The sequence below is a fragment of the Nestor notabilis genome, unplaced genomic scaffold, assembly GCF_000696875.1.
Source record: "Nestor notabilis isolate BGI_N333 unplaced genomic scaffold, ASM69687v1 scaffold9135, whole genome shotgun sequence".
NCBI lineage: Eukaryota > Metazoa > Chordata > Aves > Psittaciformes > Psittacidae > Nestor > Nestor notabilis.
The window spans coordinates 48,343-62,759 of record NW_009927837.1 but is presented as its reverse complement, the minus strand read 5'-3'; the positions used below and the strand labels follow the sequence as shown (position 1 = coordinate 62,759).

The following is a 14,417-nucleotide window of genomic DNA, read 5'->3' as shown; positions in this document are numbered from 1 at the left end:
CTTCTGAAAAGTAAGAATAATGCTCTTCCTCCCCCTCCTGCTACTGTCAGCATCTGAAGAAAACAGTTTCTTACTCTGCTATTGCTTATAAACAAACACACTGACTGCCATCTTATCCAATGTAAGCCCCTTGGCACCCACTGCTGTTTGGGATCCCTGTGTGAGACACTTGTGCCTAAACCTTCTGGGGAATGTTCAGAGCAAGTCTGCTACTTAGAACTGTATTCAACATAAGGCAGAAAATGGGATGTTTCCCATTATGCGAAACCTAGACGTTAGAAAACTGATCCAGGAACTTAGAAACCCATTTATATATCCTCTCCAACCTAAGGGAATTCACACAAGAAACCCTCTTTAAAATCCCTTAATCAACAGATCAGGCTATTCTGTTAGCTACATAGTCAGTCCAGATTGTAACATCCTTAGGTGAAACAATAGAAAAAGTGAAAGATGCCTTTGTAAGGCTGATAGTGAAAACACTTCCTTAAAAAGAGGAAACATATGTTCTCTTCTTTACTTCCAACCAACACACACAAATTGCATAAAGCAGCTCTTGAAACAAGGACTGGAAATGAACTCAGTTTGGGTCTCCTCAATCCCAAAACATATCTCGCATCATTTGGCTAAGTGTAATGCCTTGTCTTGCTCACCCTCTCTGACAAACATGAGTAAGCATTGCTTTCTAGAAACAAGTATTTTCTTCCCTACATTGTATTTAAGCCAAAGTAAATCTACCCCCAGAATTTTTGCTCATCGTTCCTTTTATGTGTATTTCTTGACTACTTGGTTCTATTTGCTCCTATGATAGAAAAGAGTAAGTAGAATAATCAATTTTCATGCAAAGCAACCAGTTTATTAACAGAGGGTGATGTGGGACCTTTCCTGATCCAGAACTGCTTCATGCTCTGCCTTCTCCGGTCTTGCACTGACTTGCCTCTCCTCCCCTGCCTCCTTCAATGAATACATGCTGCCTCACAGAGAGTATGTTCTTTGGGGTGGTTACAAGTACAAGAAGTCCAATTTATTTGAGTCTTTAGCCATTACTGCAGAGCAATTGTCAAACTACACAAACAAACAAGAATTTAAGGCGTCTGGCCATAACCTCTTACAATTATTTTGCTCCTGTGCTGCCTTTGGTACATCATTTGATTACATTTTTCCCTATTTATCTCAAAATTATGTGGGCTGGAAAAGCTCAGACAGTCGGCACTTTCTGGAAGCACTACACTTCAGAATTTCATTTCAAGGAACTGGAGAAGAAATTACGCTAACACATTTTCTTCATGTTGAGTTATGTATCGTTAAGAAGTTAAATTGCTTTTGCTCCTGAAAACCAGAGGATGAAGTGAACAAATGCCTTTTCTTTAAGTCAAATTATATTTTTAATTTGTGAGCTAGTTTTGAATTAAAACAGAAATCTCTAGAATTTTACTTTGATGAAAGCCATAATGCGGTAACAAGCTGCATTCATGAGAGCCTGAAGAGTACGAGTACTCCATGTGAGTACAAAGAGTACAGAAACTCCAAGACCTGTACCCAACCAAACTAAGTCTGTGCTCCCCATGAAACACATCTGCAAAGTTAGCTCCTCTCAAACACACATGTTCACATGCTTTTACAGACTCAACATTGTCCAGGCTGACGTGTTTTGCTAGACATCACCCAAAAGAACTATAAACTTCCCTCATCCTCCTGTACTTCCCTCATCATCCTACTGGAAAGCTGATTCTGATAAATTTAATACAACTATTTCCGATCAATTATCCACTACTTTCATTTTTGTTTGGTAGTACTTAATATTCAAATATCAGTACTAGTGCACTGATACTTGAACATTAAGTACTACCTTTTCCTTTAATCTAACTTGTGATAAAAGCATACATGTACTGCTATGACTTCAAGGACTCTCAAATTATATTGGTGCCAGATAGTGAGAGAATAAGCAAGTACTCAAAAAAACTCTTAAAGAAAATTTAAAATCCTCATTTATCTATTGGAAGTTCGCACAGAAAAGCATAAAAGGTATTGGTTCACAGTTAATATTTTAAGGAAAAGTTAAGCAATTGTTCTTACTTGTGCTACTTTCAAAATATGACACGTTAAATAAACCTCTTTTGAACAATACTTTTTTGCATTACCAAAGTGCATCACATTTACTAGAAAAGAGAAAAATCCAACATTGTTACTTTCTCTGATCAACACCAAAAAATCCTGCCAAAATCTGGACTCTAGCAAGCTTTCCTAATTATTTTTTAGCTGTTTCTCAAGTTAAAAAAGGTCTGTGCAATCACACTCTGTCCACCTGTTTTTTCCCCTTAACTTTTGAAGCTATTGCCATCTGCAAACAAAGTTTGACAGAGCCAAGAGCTTCAAAGATGATTAAGCCTCCAGGAGTTTTAGAAAAACCAATGACTGAGTAAAGGCAGCCTCTGAGAGTAGAGATCTTAACAACAGGAAGAGCCAGGACAGGCTCCATCAGGGCTTTCAGCACAGCATGCAGCAGGCCATCAGTTAACACAAGGGCTGGTGAGGATGAGCCACAGAGCACATGATGCCTCTTGCAGAGACAGCAGCAAGAGGTTTGTGGAAGAAATGTCACACGGAAGGAAACACAAGGAAAAAGGAGAAACTGGGGGGAAGAAGAGACCATGTACAGGGATGCAGACAGGAGTCCACAGGAAATGAGGCTTTAACAGGCGCAGAGCAATACAGCAACTATTTTTTGTTATTGCTTTCTGAAGAATTACTACAAAGAGTCTTGTCAGGAACACCAAGAAAAACAAAAGAACAAGCAAAATGGTGGGTTGTTGTATTCCAGCTTTTCAGAAGCAATTAGACTTAAGGTTGCTCTGTTTGCTTCAGGGCTTCAGAAAGTCTGGCTACACATTTATCTGCGGAGGGCTTCTTTTTAAGGAATTACAATAAAATACCTTTGATGCACTTAGCTTTAACCTTGAAGTACTCCAGAGTGAAAAGATGACCAACCTATCAGAAATAAGTATATAATTATTACCTCAGACCCTATGCATCCAAGCTGCAAATACATCACTCAGGGTTCGTGACATTACTTTTTCTAAGTTTGACTTACATAGCAAAATACTTCACCAACCTGAAGTGAGGCAGTGGCCCATATATAAATAGTCACACTTTACATTTCTTTGACATCTTTTCTTCTCAAATACCCAAAAACATTCTACAATTTCTTAGAAAGAGAAGTCAATCTATCATTGTCATGTGGCCACTGAGACGATAAAAACAAAGATAGCAGAACAGAGCTGCACAGCAATTCTACTTTTCGGTGAAGTACATGTAGAACGTTGTTTTCCACTTTAAGCACCTGAAGAATTTTGTCTTCAGAAGTAATTAGCAGGTTTGGAATGTGGGCAGAAAACAAGAGCCATTACCTGTATGTTTGCAGAATGTCCCCTAGGATATTGAGTGACCATTCAGAATAAAACCGTGGTTTATTTCTTCTTGTAAGAGATGGAACATGAGGTTGCAATAGGTCTTAATGTGTCAATAACGTAACAGTTTGCTGAAAGTCATTTTTTCAAAACATTACTTAAAATGCATTATGTTCTAACATTCTCATATGGCATAAACCTATTAGCTTGTCAAGGGATTTTGCCCTGTCTCCTATAATATGTTATAATACATGAGCTAATGTTTCCTGAGAAGACAATTAGATAGGGAGAATTATTTACTTTCCCAGAAAAAGCCCCAGGGTTTTACCTGTCTCTATACATCTTATGCAGAGATATAATCTCAAGGTGGCATTCATTACTGATGGTGAGTTAGAGCACTAAACACCAGTCAGAAGCCAGCACCGCTGCTCAAGGAAGCAGTGCTCTATCATCTTCCCTTTTTCCCTGCCCATCAATCCTTCCTTCCCACCACACCGCTTCCTCCCTGGGCTGCTCAACAGCCCCGGGGGAAATGATCACCACCCATCTGGAGTGGCTTCACAACAGCACAGTTAGTGCAGGTATGCATTTGTCAATGCAAAGTTAAAGAGGATGTGTTACACGCATGTGAGGAAGGAAATCAGAACAGAAATACTATATCAGTTATAACAGCAGAGAGAAAACCCTGTGTTTCCTTAAGCAATTCCACATTCTGGTGGGATCATCCCCACCACTGCCTCTGGGACTCTGCAGTACAAGCAGCTGCCTCAGTCCACAGCTAGTTCTTTTTTCAAGCTGCAGTATGAAACTTCCCCAGTTCCTTAAAATCTGTTGTCTCTGAGGAATACCAGGAGGGATTACATCATTTATGGAATAACCTAGAAATAAACCAATTCTTTCAATCATCTTGAGATGGAAACACCTGTTCAGAAAGAGAGTATGAGTGACCCAAGGAAAGGACTCCTGAATCCATGAATAAGACAAGGATTTCACCTTGTAATTCAGAGCTAGGAGGGGATAGGTGTTCATGAATTCTAAGGAAAAAGAAAATAATTTAAAGTGAGGTAATTTCCATCCTTCTTCCTAATTTTAGATACAAAATAACTAATTCAACAAGAAATATCATGTGAAGCAGTCCAAGAATGTACAATGAATTCATCTTCTTTCAGGAAGGCTGATGAAGTGATGACAACTCCCTACAGTGTGATAGCATCTGAATACTATATGTATCATTTTTATGGTTATCAGAAACAAAAAGAAGAAAAAAAGCAGTATATGTTAGTTATTTTTTATACTGTGGCTAATACTTACTGATCTGGCATTGCAATAAAATATGATTTGAGAATATCTGCAATGGAAAGCATAGTAAAAATCTTTTAAATACAATAAAAGGTAGGAGTTTAATTGTAATTGATTTTCTATTTAAAGATGATGCTTATCAAATCATGCTGCAGGCATGAATGACCACAGAATATTCATACAATGTTGTATCTTTTACTGGCAATTGAGTTGTCTTCAACACTGGTTAGCAGCTTGCTACCGAATGCATAAGATACCTGTATTAAGGTAGATACTATTTTATTAAGAATTAATACTACAGTATTGAGCTCATTAGATTTACTCTGATGATAATGTCAACATTTGTTCAAGGGAGATATTTTTCTTACACAGGTAGATACAGACTGCTTACATGGCCCAAGGAACAAGCATCTCCATTTTCTCTTCTCAAAACATCAGGCAAAAAGTCTCATAGATTAGTGCTCCTCTTCCATGGGTCTGAAATGATTTTGCACTGTTTGCCATAGTAATATGGAAAGGGAAACATGCCTATGATTTATTCCTGGTCTGGAGACCTTCTTTTGCTAATGTAATGTACATACAGCACTGACCAATCAAAAGTCATTTCAATCATCAGTGCTTTGAAACCTAAGTTATGTCAGGAAGACTGGCAAAGCCTCTCAGTGGAACTATGTTTGTGCCTCTTAAAGGAATCAGCACATATGATCATTTACTATGATTTGTACTGTCCATGAGAACCCCATCTTGCTCCTGCCTTGGACTCCTTTTAACTGTTTCCATAAACGACCAAGAAATTCCATGTTGAACATTTCACAAGGAGATGACAAACACAGCCTACCTGTGAGATCAGTTCCTTCTGGAAAGATGAGGAGTTGCAGTGGTTCACGAATGTCACAGAAATAATCCAGCATTTTTTCAAAGTGACTCTTGTCATTTTCCCACTTTCTCTGAATGAAAATAAAGGCAGCAACTTGCATCGCCCAGCCTAAGGTTTAAAAATACACACCTTTAGTAACATTTCACACTGATACTTCTACGGTGTCTGTTATTCCAAAATATCTATAAATCGTCTTACACAGAACATTTTATTTGCTGACCTGTCCTCACCCTCCGATCAAGAGAACTTAGTTACCTTGTAGGAGTTTTGGATAGGAAGCAAAAGACTGCATCATCTAAATAAATAAATCTAAATAAATTTGGAATGACTACAGCTTTGCAAAACTCAAGTTACCAGAGAGCAACAGTAGAGACAATGCTGTCAGGAAAGAAGGTTGCAGCAAGGTGGGTGTCAGTCTCTTGTCCAAGTAACAAGCAACAGGACAAAAGGAAATGACCGTAAGGATTTAGACTGGGTTATCAGGAAAAATCTCCTCACTGAAAGGGTTGTCAAGCATTGGAACAGGCTTCCCAAGGAAGTGGTGGAATCACCGTCCCTGGAGGTATTTAGGAGACCCTGTTTAGGGGTAGACTTGTCAGTGCTGGGTTAAAGGTTGGACTTGATGATACTTAAGGTCTTTTCCAACCTAAACAATGCTATGATTATATGAGGCGAAGTATTTAAAACCATGTCCCTCACTATAGTATCCTTAATCACTGCAACATAGATTTGCCCTATGGACAAATATCTCAGAAATGCACTGCATGACAACAGAAAGCTGCATTATATGGAGACAGTTGCCCTTAGTAGTGCGTATTAACCATGTGCATTGTGCAGAAAATATCTATTGCTTCTAGGGCTTTATTACATATACTTTCTTACAATTTTCATTACTAATAGAAGAAAATATAAACTTGTTCTTCACACTTGCTTATAGGAAAGTTTGATGTGTATCTATTCGTTTGTATTAAAACACAAGACAACTGTGTTGATTTACAGCCTGACAAACTGGCAATGTAAGGCAGTTAAATAAATGAAACTGCTGCTGAGCCTGCAGCTCTGGGGTCACAGGCCACTGTCTTCAATAAACGTTCTTGGCTTTTTGGGCACAATTTAGTATACAGGATATCACCTAATATTAGAAGTTCTGTCTAATAGTTCAGACAGCAGGATGAAAAATCAGGGCTCTAGTTCTACCACATGCCTGTGATGCTCCCTTCTTCAACAGGGCTCAGAGAAGCATGACATTGCCTTACCACTGTACCTGGCTAGCTTGTGTATCTCATCAGAAAACCTGCAGATGGATGTTTCACATCAAAGAGAAAACATCACAGCTTCCATCCTCCTCTTTGCTCACCACAGCCCTCAAAATCTGTTTTTCCTTTGCTGGTGACTTACAGCATGTTATTCTTGCACTTTATTTCAGCTGCTCTTTACAGGGATTCCATTCTATTCTGTTTGTGTCGGTATCTTAAAAGGAAAATATGCTGGAACTTTACTTATAAACTCACCAATTTTTAAAACAACGTCATAATTCAGTCTGGATAATGCATTAACCAAGCTGCAGAATCACTTCTGTATTGTTTAGGAACCTTAATTGTAGTATTAAAGATGTGTAATGTGTAACATGGGGTAGATGCTTCTTATTTTTACGTCAAAAGAACAGATGGAGCATGCATAACTAACATGCCTTCTGCAATCTGGACTTAATGAGTCTCAGATATTCAGATAATTAATGATATCCAGATAACTGCATACTGGAAGTGGTTGTATGAATTAAGAAAAGAAATGCTCAGAATGCAGTCTCAGCAAATCTTACATGCTGTACTTGCTAAAAACCCTCTATAAACAGAACTAAACTTTGACCACAACGTTTTATGTGCATTAATGCATGTATCACATTCCTACATCTGCAGTGTCAAGAAGGATCAGTACAGCTTTTTTAATAGAGGCTATCCATATTTAAACAAAGCATATGCAAAAAACTAACAGTCAATTTTAAAGTAACAGAAAAAGAAATCTTGCATAATTTAACTATGCTTTCTTCTGGCATTTAGTCATCTCCTCTAGCACAATACATTTCACTACTCTAGTGCCAAATACCGAATGGTACCAAAATATTTGTTTTGCCTAGAAGATACATGGAGATTGTATGAATCTGCATCAGGGGAAGTTCAGACTGGACATTAGGAAAAGGTTCTTCACTGAGAGGGTGGCTGGTCCCTGGAACAGGTTCCCCAAAGAAGTGGTGGTGGCACCAAGCTTGTCAGAGTTTAAGCAGTGTCTGGACGATGCTCTTAGTAATAAGGTTTAGTTTTAGGTAGTCCTGCAAGGAGTGGGGAGTTGGACTTGATGATCCTTATAACTTGAGATACTCCACAATTCACTGTGAGGGTGGTTAGACATTGGAACAGGCTGCCCAAGGAAGTTGTGGATGCCCCATCCCTGCAAGGGTTCAAGGACAGACTGGATGGGACTTGGAGCAACCCGGTCTAGTGGAACGTGTCCCTGCCCATGGCAGTGAGTTGGAACTAGATGAGCTTTAAGGTCTCTTCAAGCCCAAACCATTCTATGATACCTCATTTGAAACCAAACTCATAAAAATAGACACGGCAAAGGAAGAAAGTATTTTAAGCAGAAACAGAAATGCCTTGTACTCTACCATGTACAATTCTGAAATGGGACAGAAAAATATTTAAAGATTAGGAAAGTTGTGCTGTGGTTTTCGTGTTTTGCAATCATTCTTACCCCTCATTCCAGACCTTCTGCATGTATCCTGGGCACTACACCTAAATTAGTTTATGCAAAACCTGTACTGTGCTAAACCATTTTATTGTGTGGTATCACACACCATGCCTAAATTATTCAGCCCTTGTATTCTCATTACAACAGAGTCCATAGGCAGAAAGAAGGGAAACAAGAAGTAAAATAAAAGCCTGCTGATACTTTCCCTGGTCAGCAGCTCCTTAGGAAGAGTTGGTTTCAGTGTCTAACAGAGAAAGCATGGAAAAAAACATCACTGTCAGTTCCCACCCTCTCCTCTACCTTTCTTCATGCAGCACAAGGCTTTAAATTACATGGAAACTTGCATATAAACTCTTTCTAGCAATCATTCTTTAACAGCACTGTGAACATCAAGTTATAAACACCTTTAGCTAGCAAGAAGGCTGCTGCTTGGGTGACTCGTATTTTATCCAACCGAACTCCTTCAAAGCAGAGGATATAGTGCAGCAGTTTCCCATTCCTGTTCTAAGTGTTGGAGTCTGTACAGGCCATGAAAAATTAAACAGAGACAGTAATGTAATGACATTACATTAGTGTGTCAGAGAAGATGAAGAAACAAAGAAGGGAAGGGAGCTGGGAGGCATCCAGTTTTTAAAGTAAACAACAGGTTTGATTTTCTCACCTTTCCAATAGATAACATCCAGTGTTCTGGAAGAACTATTCTATCTTTAAGTGTATATCTAATTAGACAAAACAGTCCTGACTGCTCAAATAAGAACAGGTTATCTAACACCCAGATGACTAATAGTAAAGGGCTCAGGTTTTCCTCCCCACTTAGCCCAGCACAGGACACTCGACCAAACTATTTTACCATCTATGACAGTAGAAGGATCTTCCACATTTCCTCAAGCTTTAATGCATCCAACGAAAGGCAACAAAAACGATGAATTACTGCCTTCAACCAAAACCCTGATCCATGCACTGATGGGGAAAAATGCCTGCTGTTTACACGTCTCACCAGCCCACCAGATTGAAGCAGGAGAGGAAACCCAGCACAGGCTTGCAGACGCATGCCTTTGAACAAAGCAAAAGCAGCTCTTTTGATTTCCATTCCACAGCGTGCCTGCATTGTGCTGCTGGAAAAACAACACATAACAAGTCTGAGGCACGATGTGGGATCCAAACGGGAATGCACAGAGAAACGGGAATTCAGTAAAGCAATGGGCAAAATGAAAGGTTTTGCTAATCAGCAAGATTTCTGAACTAGCAGCAGAAGGAAGCACCTCATGTGGAGCCTGCAGTGAGACTTGCTGTTCAGTTCATTATTAAGTTTAGGTCAGCATATTGTCCAACAGAAGTAATTATATTTTGCTCTATCTGCACAGCATTTTTGGTCATCTAAAAGCTCCTGGGCAACAGGAATTTTCCTAGCAAAGGCAACATTTACATGACGGGGGGAAAACGGTTGCCTTTTGATTTGCAGGTTCTTGAGAAATCATTGGTTAAAAAAGCACAGCAGAGAAACAGCAAAGCTAAAGAAATCATAACAATGCAAATCAATTTCTTTGCTACAACAATCTTCTTGTAGGAGCTGACATTTTGGATAACTAACATCGCTTGGAAGAGCATACAGAAAGCATCACACTGCAAAGCTCTTATTCAAAACTGCAAAACAGCAGTGCAAAAACCTAACAGGTAGAGTAACTAGTCACCCTGACCTTTAAATCAACTTTTCAGAGCTGAAAAAAGCAGCTTCAAATCGCCAGTAACATGCTAATGATACATATTCTGTCAGGACATAATTGTACACAGAATAAAAAATACACTTACACAAAAAGGAAAGCCTGCTATTGAACTAGAGAAATGTGCTGTACAGAATTTCCTTCCTAGCCTTGGGGATAAAGCAAATTATAGCTCATGCAGGTTGAGAATTTACAGCATTGTATTTAAAATGCTAGCTGCAAGCATACAGCTTTTTAAAGTCTAAGACCCGGCACTTCTGTTTTCCTCACCCCAAAACCCTTTAACAGAAAACAACACTTGAAACTGAAATTTCTTAAGTGTGTTTTCATTGCAAAGGTGATTTGGGAGTACGTAGATACTAGGGATGGAAGTGGCAATGAACAAAATAAGAAAGAGGTGAGTTATGCAAAGAAAGTGTTTGGTTTTGTATCATAATTTTACGTATATTTCCGTAAGTAGCTCTGAAATTAGATATCCCAAAAAAAAGTCATGCCTCTGTAAGTGGAATATTATGTATTGAAACCAAAGGCACATCAAGAAAATCATATCTATGTATTTCCTATAGCAATGTAACAAAACAGCTAACAATACTAACCCCCACCCCCCACACACAAAGAAATAGGAACAAGTAGGAAAGTAGAAGGCTTAACTATGGGATTTCACTCTCATATTCATTCATCCTCCCTCTTTTCTTTCACTGCATCATTCACTGTTTCTTCATAGCATTATCTTGGTCAAAAATTCAAGCATTTTTCAGTGTGCCTGTATACAACAGGGGTCTGGTCCTGATCAGGGCTTTTGAGGCAACAGGGAACCAGACATCAAGGCTTAATAAGGGAAATCACTCGGAAGTGCAGGATCCCACTGTAGACAAATAACTGGGTCCATTAACAGTTTGTTATTCTAAGTGTTTTGCTGCACAAAATACCCACAAGACAATAACCACACAATTCTGAATGTTCCTTATTTCAAAGATCCACAGGTATTGGAAAGATGTTAGCACACAGAAAATCACATTGGAAGCCAGGTTACAGTTACTATGTACATACAGTTAATTTTTTATCAGTATAGTCTGCTGAACAGGTTTCTGCAAATTCTCTTAGGATCGGCCATTTTACTGTGGGTTTTGTTGTTTTGGGTTTTTTTCCTAGATAGCTGTAGGTCTAATAATGAAAATTAAAATATTTCCTTAAATTCAATGTAATGGTTTGAGTGCAAAAACTAGGAAAATTGGGGGACAAAAAAAAAAAAAAGGCTTCTTGAAACACTCTTTAAAGCACCATCTCTGCTCCTGGCAAGTTGGGTTTTTTTTATACAATGCTCATTTCCAATAAAGTAGTTAATAGGAGTATAATGAATTGAACATCTACCATCTGATTTAATGAATTCCTTGAGCAAATTACAAACCTAGCTAAGAGATAAAATTCACAAATATAGTTTCATAGTAGCACTCCCAATGTCATAGTGAAACATCTCATTCAGTCTATTTCTTCCCTTTAGGAAGAAATTCTTCACTATGAGGGTGCTGAGGCGCTGGCACAGGGTGCCCAGAAAAGCTGTGGCTGCCCCATCCCTGGCAGTGTTCAAGGCCAGGTTGGACACAGGGGTTTGGAGCAACCTGCTCTAGTGGAAGGTGTACCCTGACATGGACAATCAGAATAACAGAACATTAGCAAAACCTAAAGCAAACTAAAGCAGAGGCTTGAACCTCTGGATGGCTTTAAAGTTGCTGTTCCTAATGCATTTTTAAAATTCATCAATACAGTGAAACAGCACATGTAGAATCCAAGTATTCAAAAAGATTTGTCTTGCCCAACACATACCTAGAGAAAAGCCCCATGTCATTCCAGAGTCTCCAAAGACAGAAAGGAAACAACCTCTGGCTGTTGATCACAGGGAAGAATAGGCCCTACGAAAAAGAGCAAGTCTCTGCCATGGATGTTCACTACACATTATTTCTTCTGTAGGCCTGCATCCTCTTGAGATGCTCTCTCTCCTTACGGGGGGACCACAAAACTAGCTCAGCCTGATGAGTTAGTACAGATGCTGCATAACCCCACTGACACCAGCGAAGGAATGTAAGTCGGGAAAACATACCACCCTAATTCTGCTGTTCTGTGAGTTTGGACAACATAACCACCCTCTTCATCACTTGTCAGTTATAATATGGTCAGAATGAGAAAGGTTAGCATCCAATATCACTATTCCGATGTGCATTTGGAGAGCCAAAGAGGATGAAGAGAATATGGAGTCCTTATCATATAGAAAGCATAAGGAAAGTTTTAATGAAAGTTGGGATAGGGTTTGATTGTTTGGGGTTTTTTTCCCCTCATCCCAGACAGAGTCAGGAGAATTTCTGTGGTATACTTCTGAAAATATTCCTATTATGCCTTTCCTGGAAGAGCCAACCTGGGAAAGGGGCACTTAAGCCTTTTATTCCCCGTAAAAAAAATGCATGTAGAGTTACAGTCAAATTAAACTGCATTTTTGCTTCCAAGTAATAATCTTTTCCTCACACTTAAACCTTCTTCAAGAGAGTCTTCACTGTGAACAACTGGTAGAATAACAATTGTCCTTTCCATTAAAGAGCATACTTTTCAACTTCCACTTTAAAATCACGTAGGATAACAACTCTAAGGTAATTAAAGTCTGGCAGCTCATAATTGAATTGCTAGAAGACAAAATGTCACAGCTCCTCAAAACTCTCATTTCAGCCTATTTTAACATAACAAAGGCACTTGAGACATAAGCTCTACTAGAAAGTTCAGTAGGTTACAATGTTGATTTTTTAAACCAATCTGCTCTATTGATAAGGATCTGAATTCAAATCCAGCTATAACCTTAACAAAGACACTTTATGCTTAAGTATTTATACCCCTGTCTATGGAAGTAGCTGTGGCAGCACAAACACTTCTACGCCAATATAAATGCACACAGATTCCCTGCAGCATGATGCTTTAACTATACTCCAATTGAGTTAAATGCTAAAATTTTCTAGGCTTAGCAACACCAATATTTTACTTCAGGGTAGCTGATCCATCATAGCTGTCGGTGTGCATGCTCTTAGCCTGTGGCCAAGGCAGGATCGTTTGAGTTATTTTGCTTTGCTTCATTGAAAACTAAGGTGACTCAAATTACTTTGAATTTGCTTCAGGCGAAGCTCGCACACATGGACAGCTATAATGGATCAACTGACATGAAGTAAAAATTGGTGGGGTTAAGGCCAGTGCTGAAACACAGCACAAGTCCTTTTGTTTTTTCCTCTCTCTGGCACTTAACACAAGGAACAAACCTAACTTGAGCCTTTGAGAGCTACTATAACCAGACAAGCAAAAAACAACTAAAACATTCCTACACCTTGAATAAGCAATGTTAGCCACAGAATACCTTGAATTTGGAGATGGAAGATCTGGAGTATTGTGTCCAGTTCAGGTGTCCTCAACATAAAAAGGACATGGAGCTGTTGGAGCAAGTCCAGAGAAGGGCCACGAGGATGATAAGAGGACTGGAGCACCTCCTGTATGAAGACAGGCTGAGAAAGTTGGGGCTGTTCAGCCTGGAAAAGAGAAGGCTGCGTGGAGACCTCATAGGAGCCTTCCAGTATCTGAAGGGGGCCTACAAGGATGCCGGGGAGGGACTCTTCATTAGGGACTCTAGTGGTAGGACAAGGGGTAATGGGTTTAAACTTAAATAGGGGAACTTTAGGTTAGATATAAGGAAGAAGTTCTTCACAGTGAGGGTGGTGAGGCACTGGAATAGGTTGCCCAAGGAAGTTGTGAATGCTCCAACCCTGGAGGAGTTTAAGGCCAGGCTGGACAGAGCCTTGGGCAACATAGTTTAGTGTGTGGTGTCCCTGCTCATGGCAGGGGGGTTGGAACTAGATGATCTTAAGGTCCTTTCCAATCCTAACTATTTTATGATTCTATGATCTGGACAGAGTTACTCAGTTTTCTTTGCTTCTAACTACTCAGCAACTAGACCAGCAACCTGGTCTAGTGGAAGGTGTCCCTGCCCGTGGCAGGGGGTTGGAACTAGATGAGCTTTAAGGTCCTTTCCCACCCAAACCATTCTGGGATTCTATGATGTTTGCCAGCTTTGCTTATTATTCTTTTTTTCCTCCATCACCTTGTCTTTTACCTTACCTGTTCCTGCCCCAATCTGCTCCACCTGTAATTCCATGCTTTAGCAGTCTCTGTAAGCCTTTTCGAAATGGTAAATCTTCAAGACAGTCCCTGCAGCACCTGCATACTTTATATTTGTACACTCAATTATTGTGTTATTTATCTTTTCCATCTGCATTAAGCAAACCCAGGATTAATATTACCTTGCATAGCAGCCATACACTGACATTAACCCCTTTGGTGACTCTC

At 39.4% G+C, this 14,417-nt stretch overlaps 1 protein-coding gene across 1 annotated transcript in view; it reads right to left on the bottom strand.

Annotated features, from left to right (window-relative positions):
- LCLAT1 (lysocardiolipin acyltransferase 1) overlaps window positions 1-14,417 on the bottom strand; it is a 75,599-nt gene that overhangs the window by 53,555 nt on the left and 7,627 nt on the right. The window contains exon 3 of the mRNA XM_010014240.1: window positions 5,542-5,688. Coding sequence (XP_010012542.1) covers window positions 5,542-5,688 — 147 coding nt within the window. The remainder of the gene's footprint in view (window positions 1-5,541; window positions 5,689-14,417) is intronic.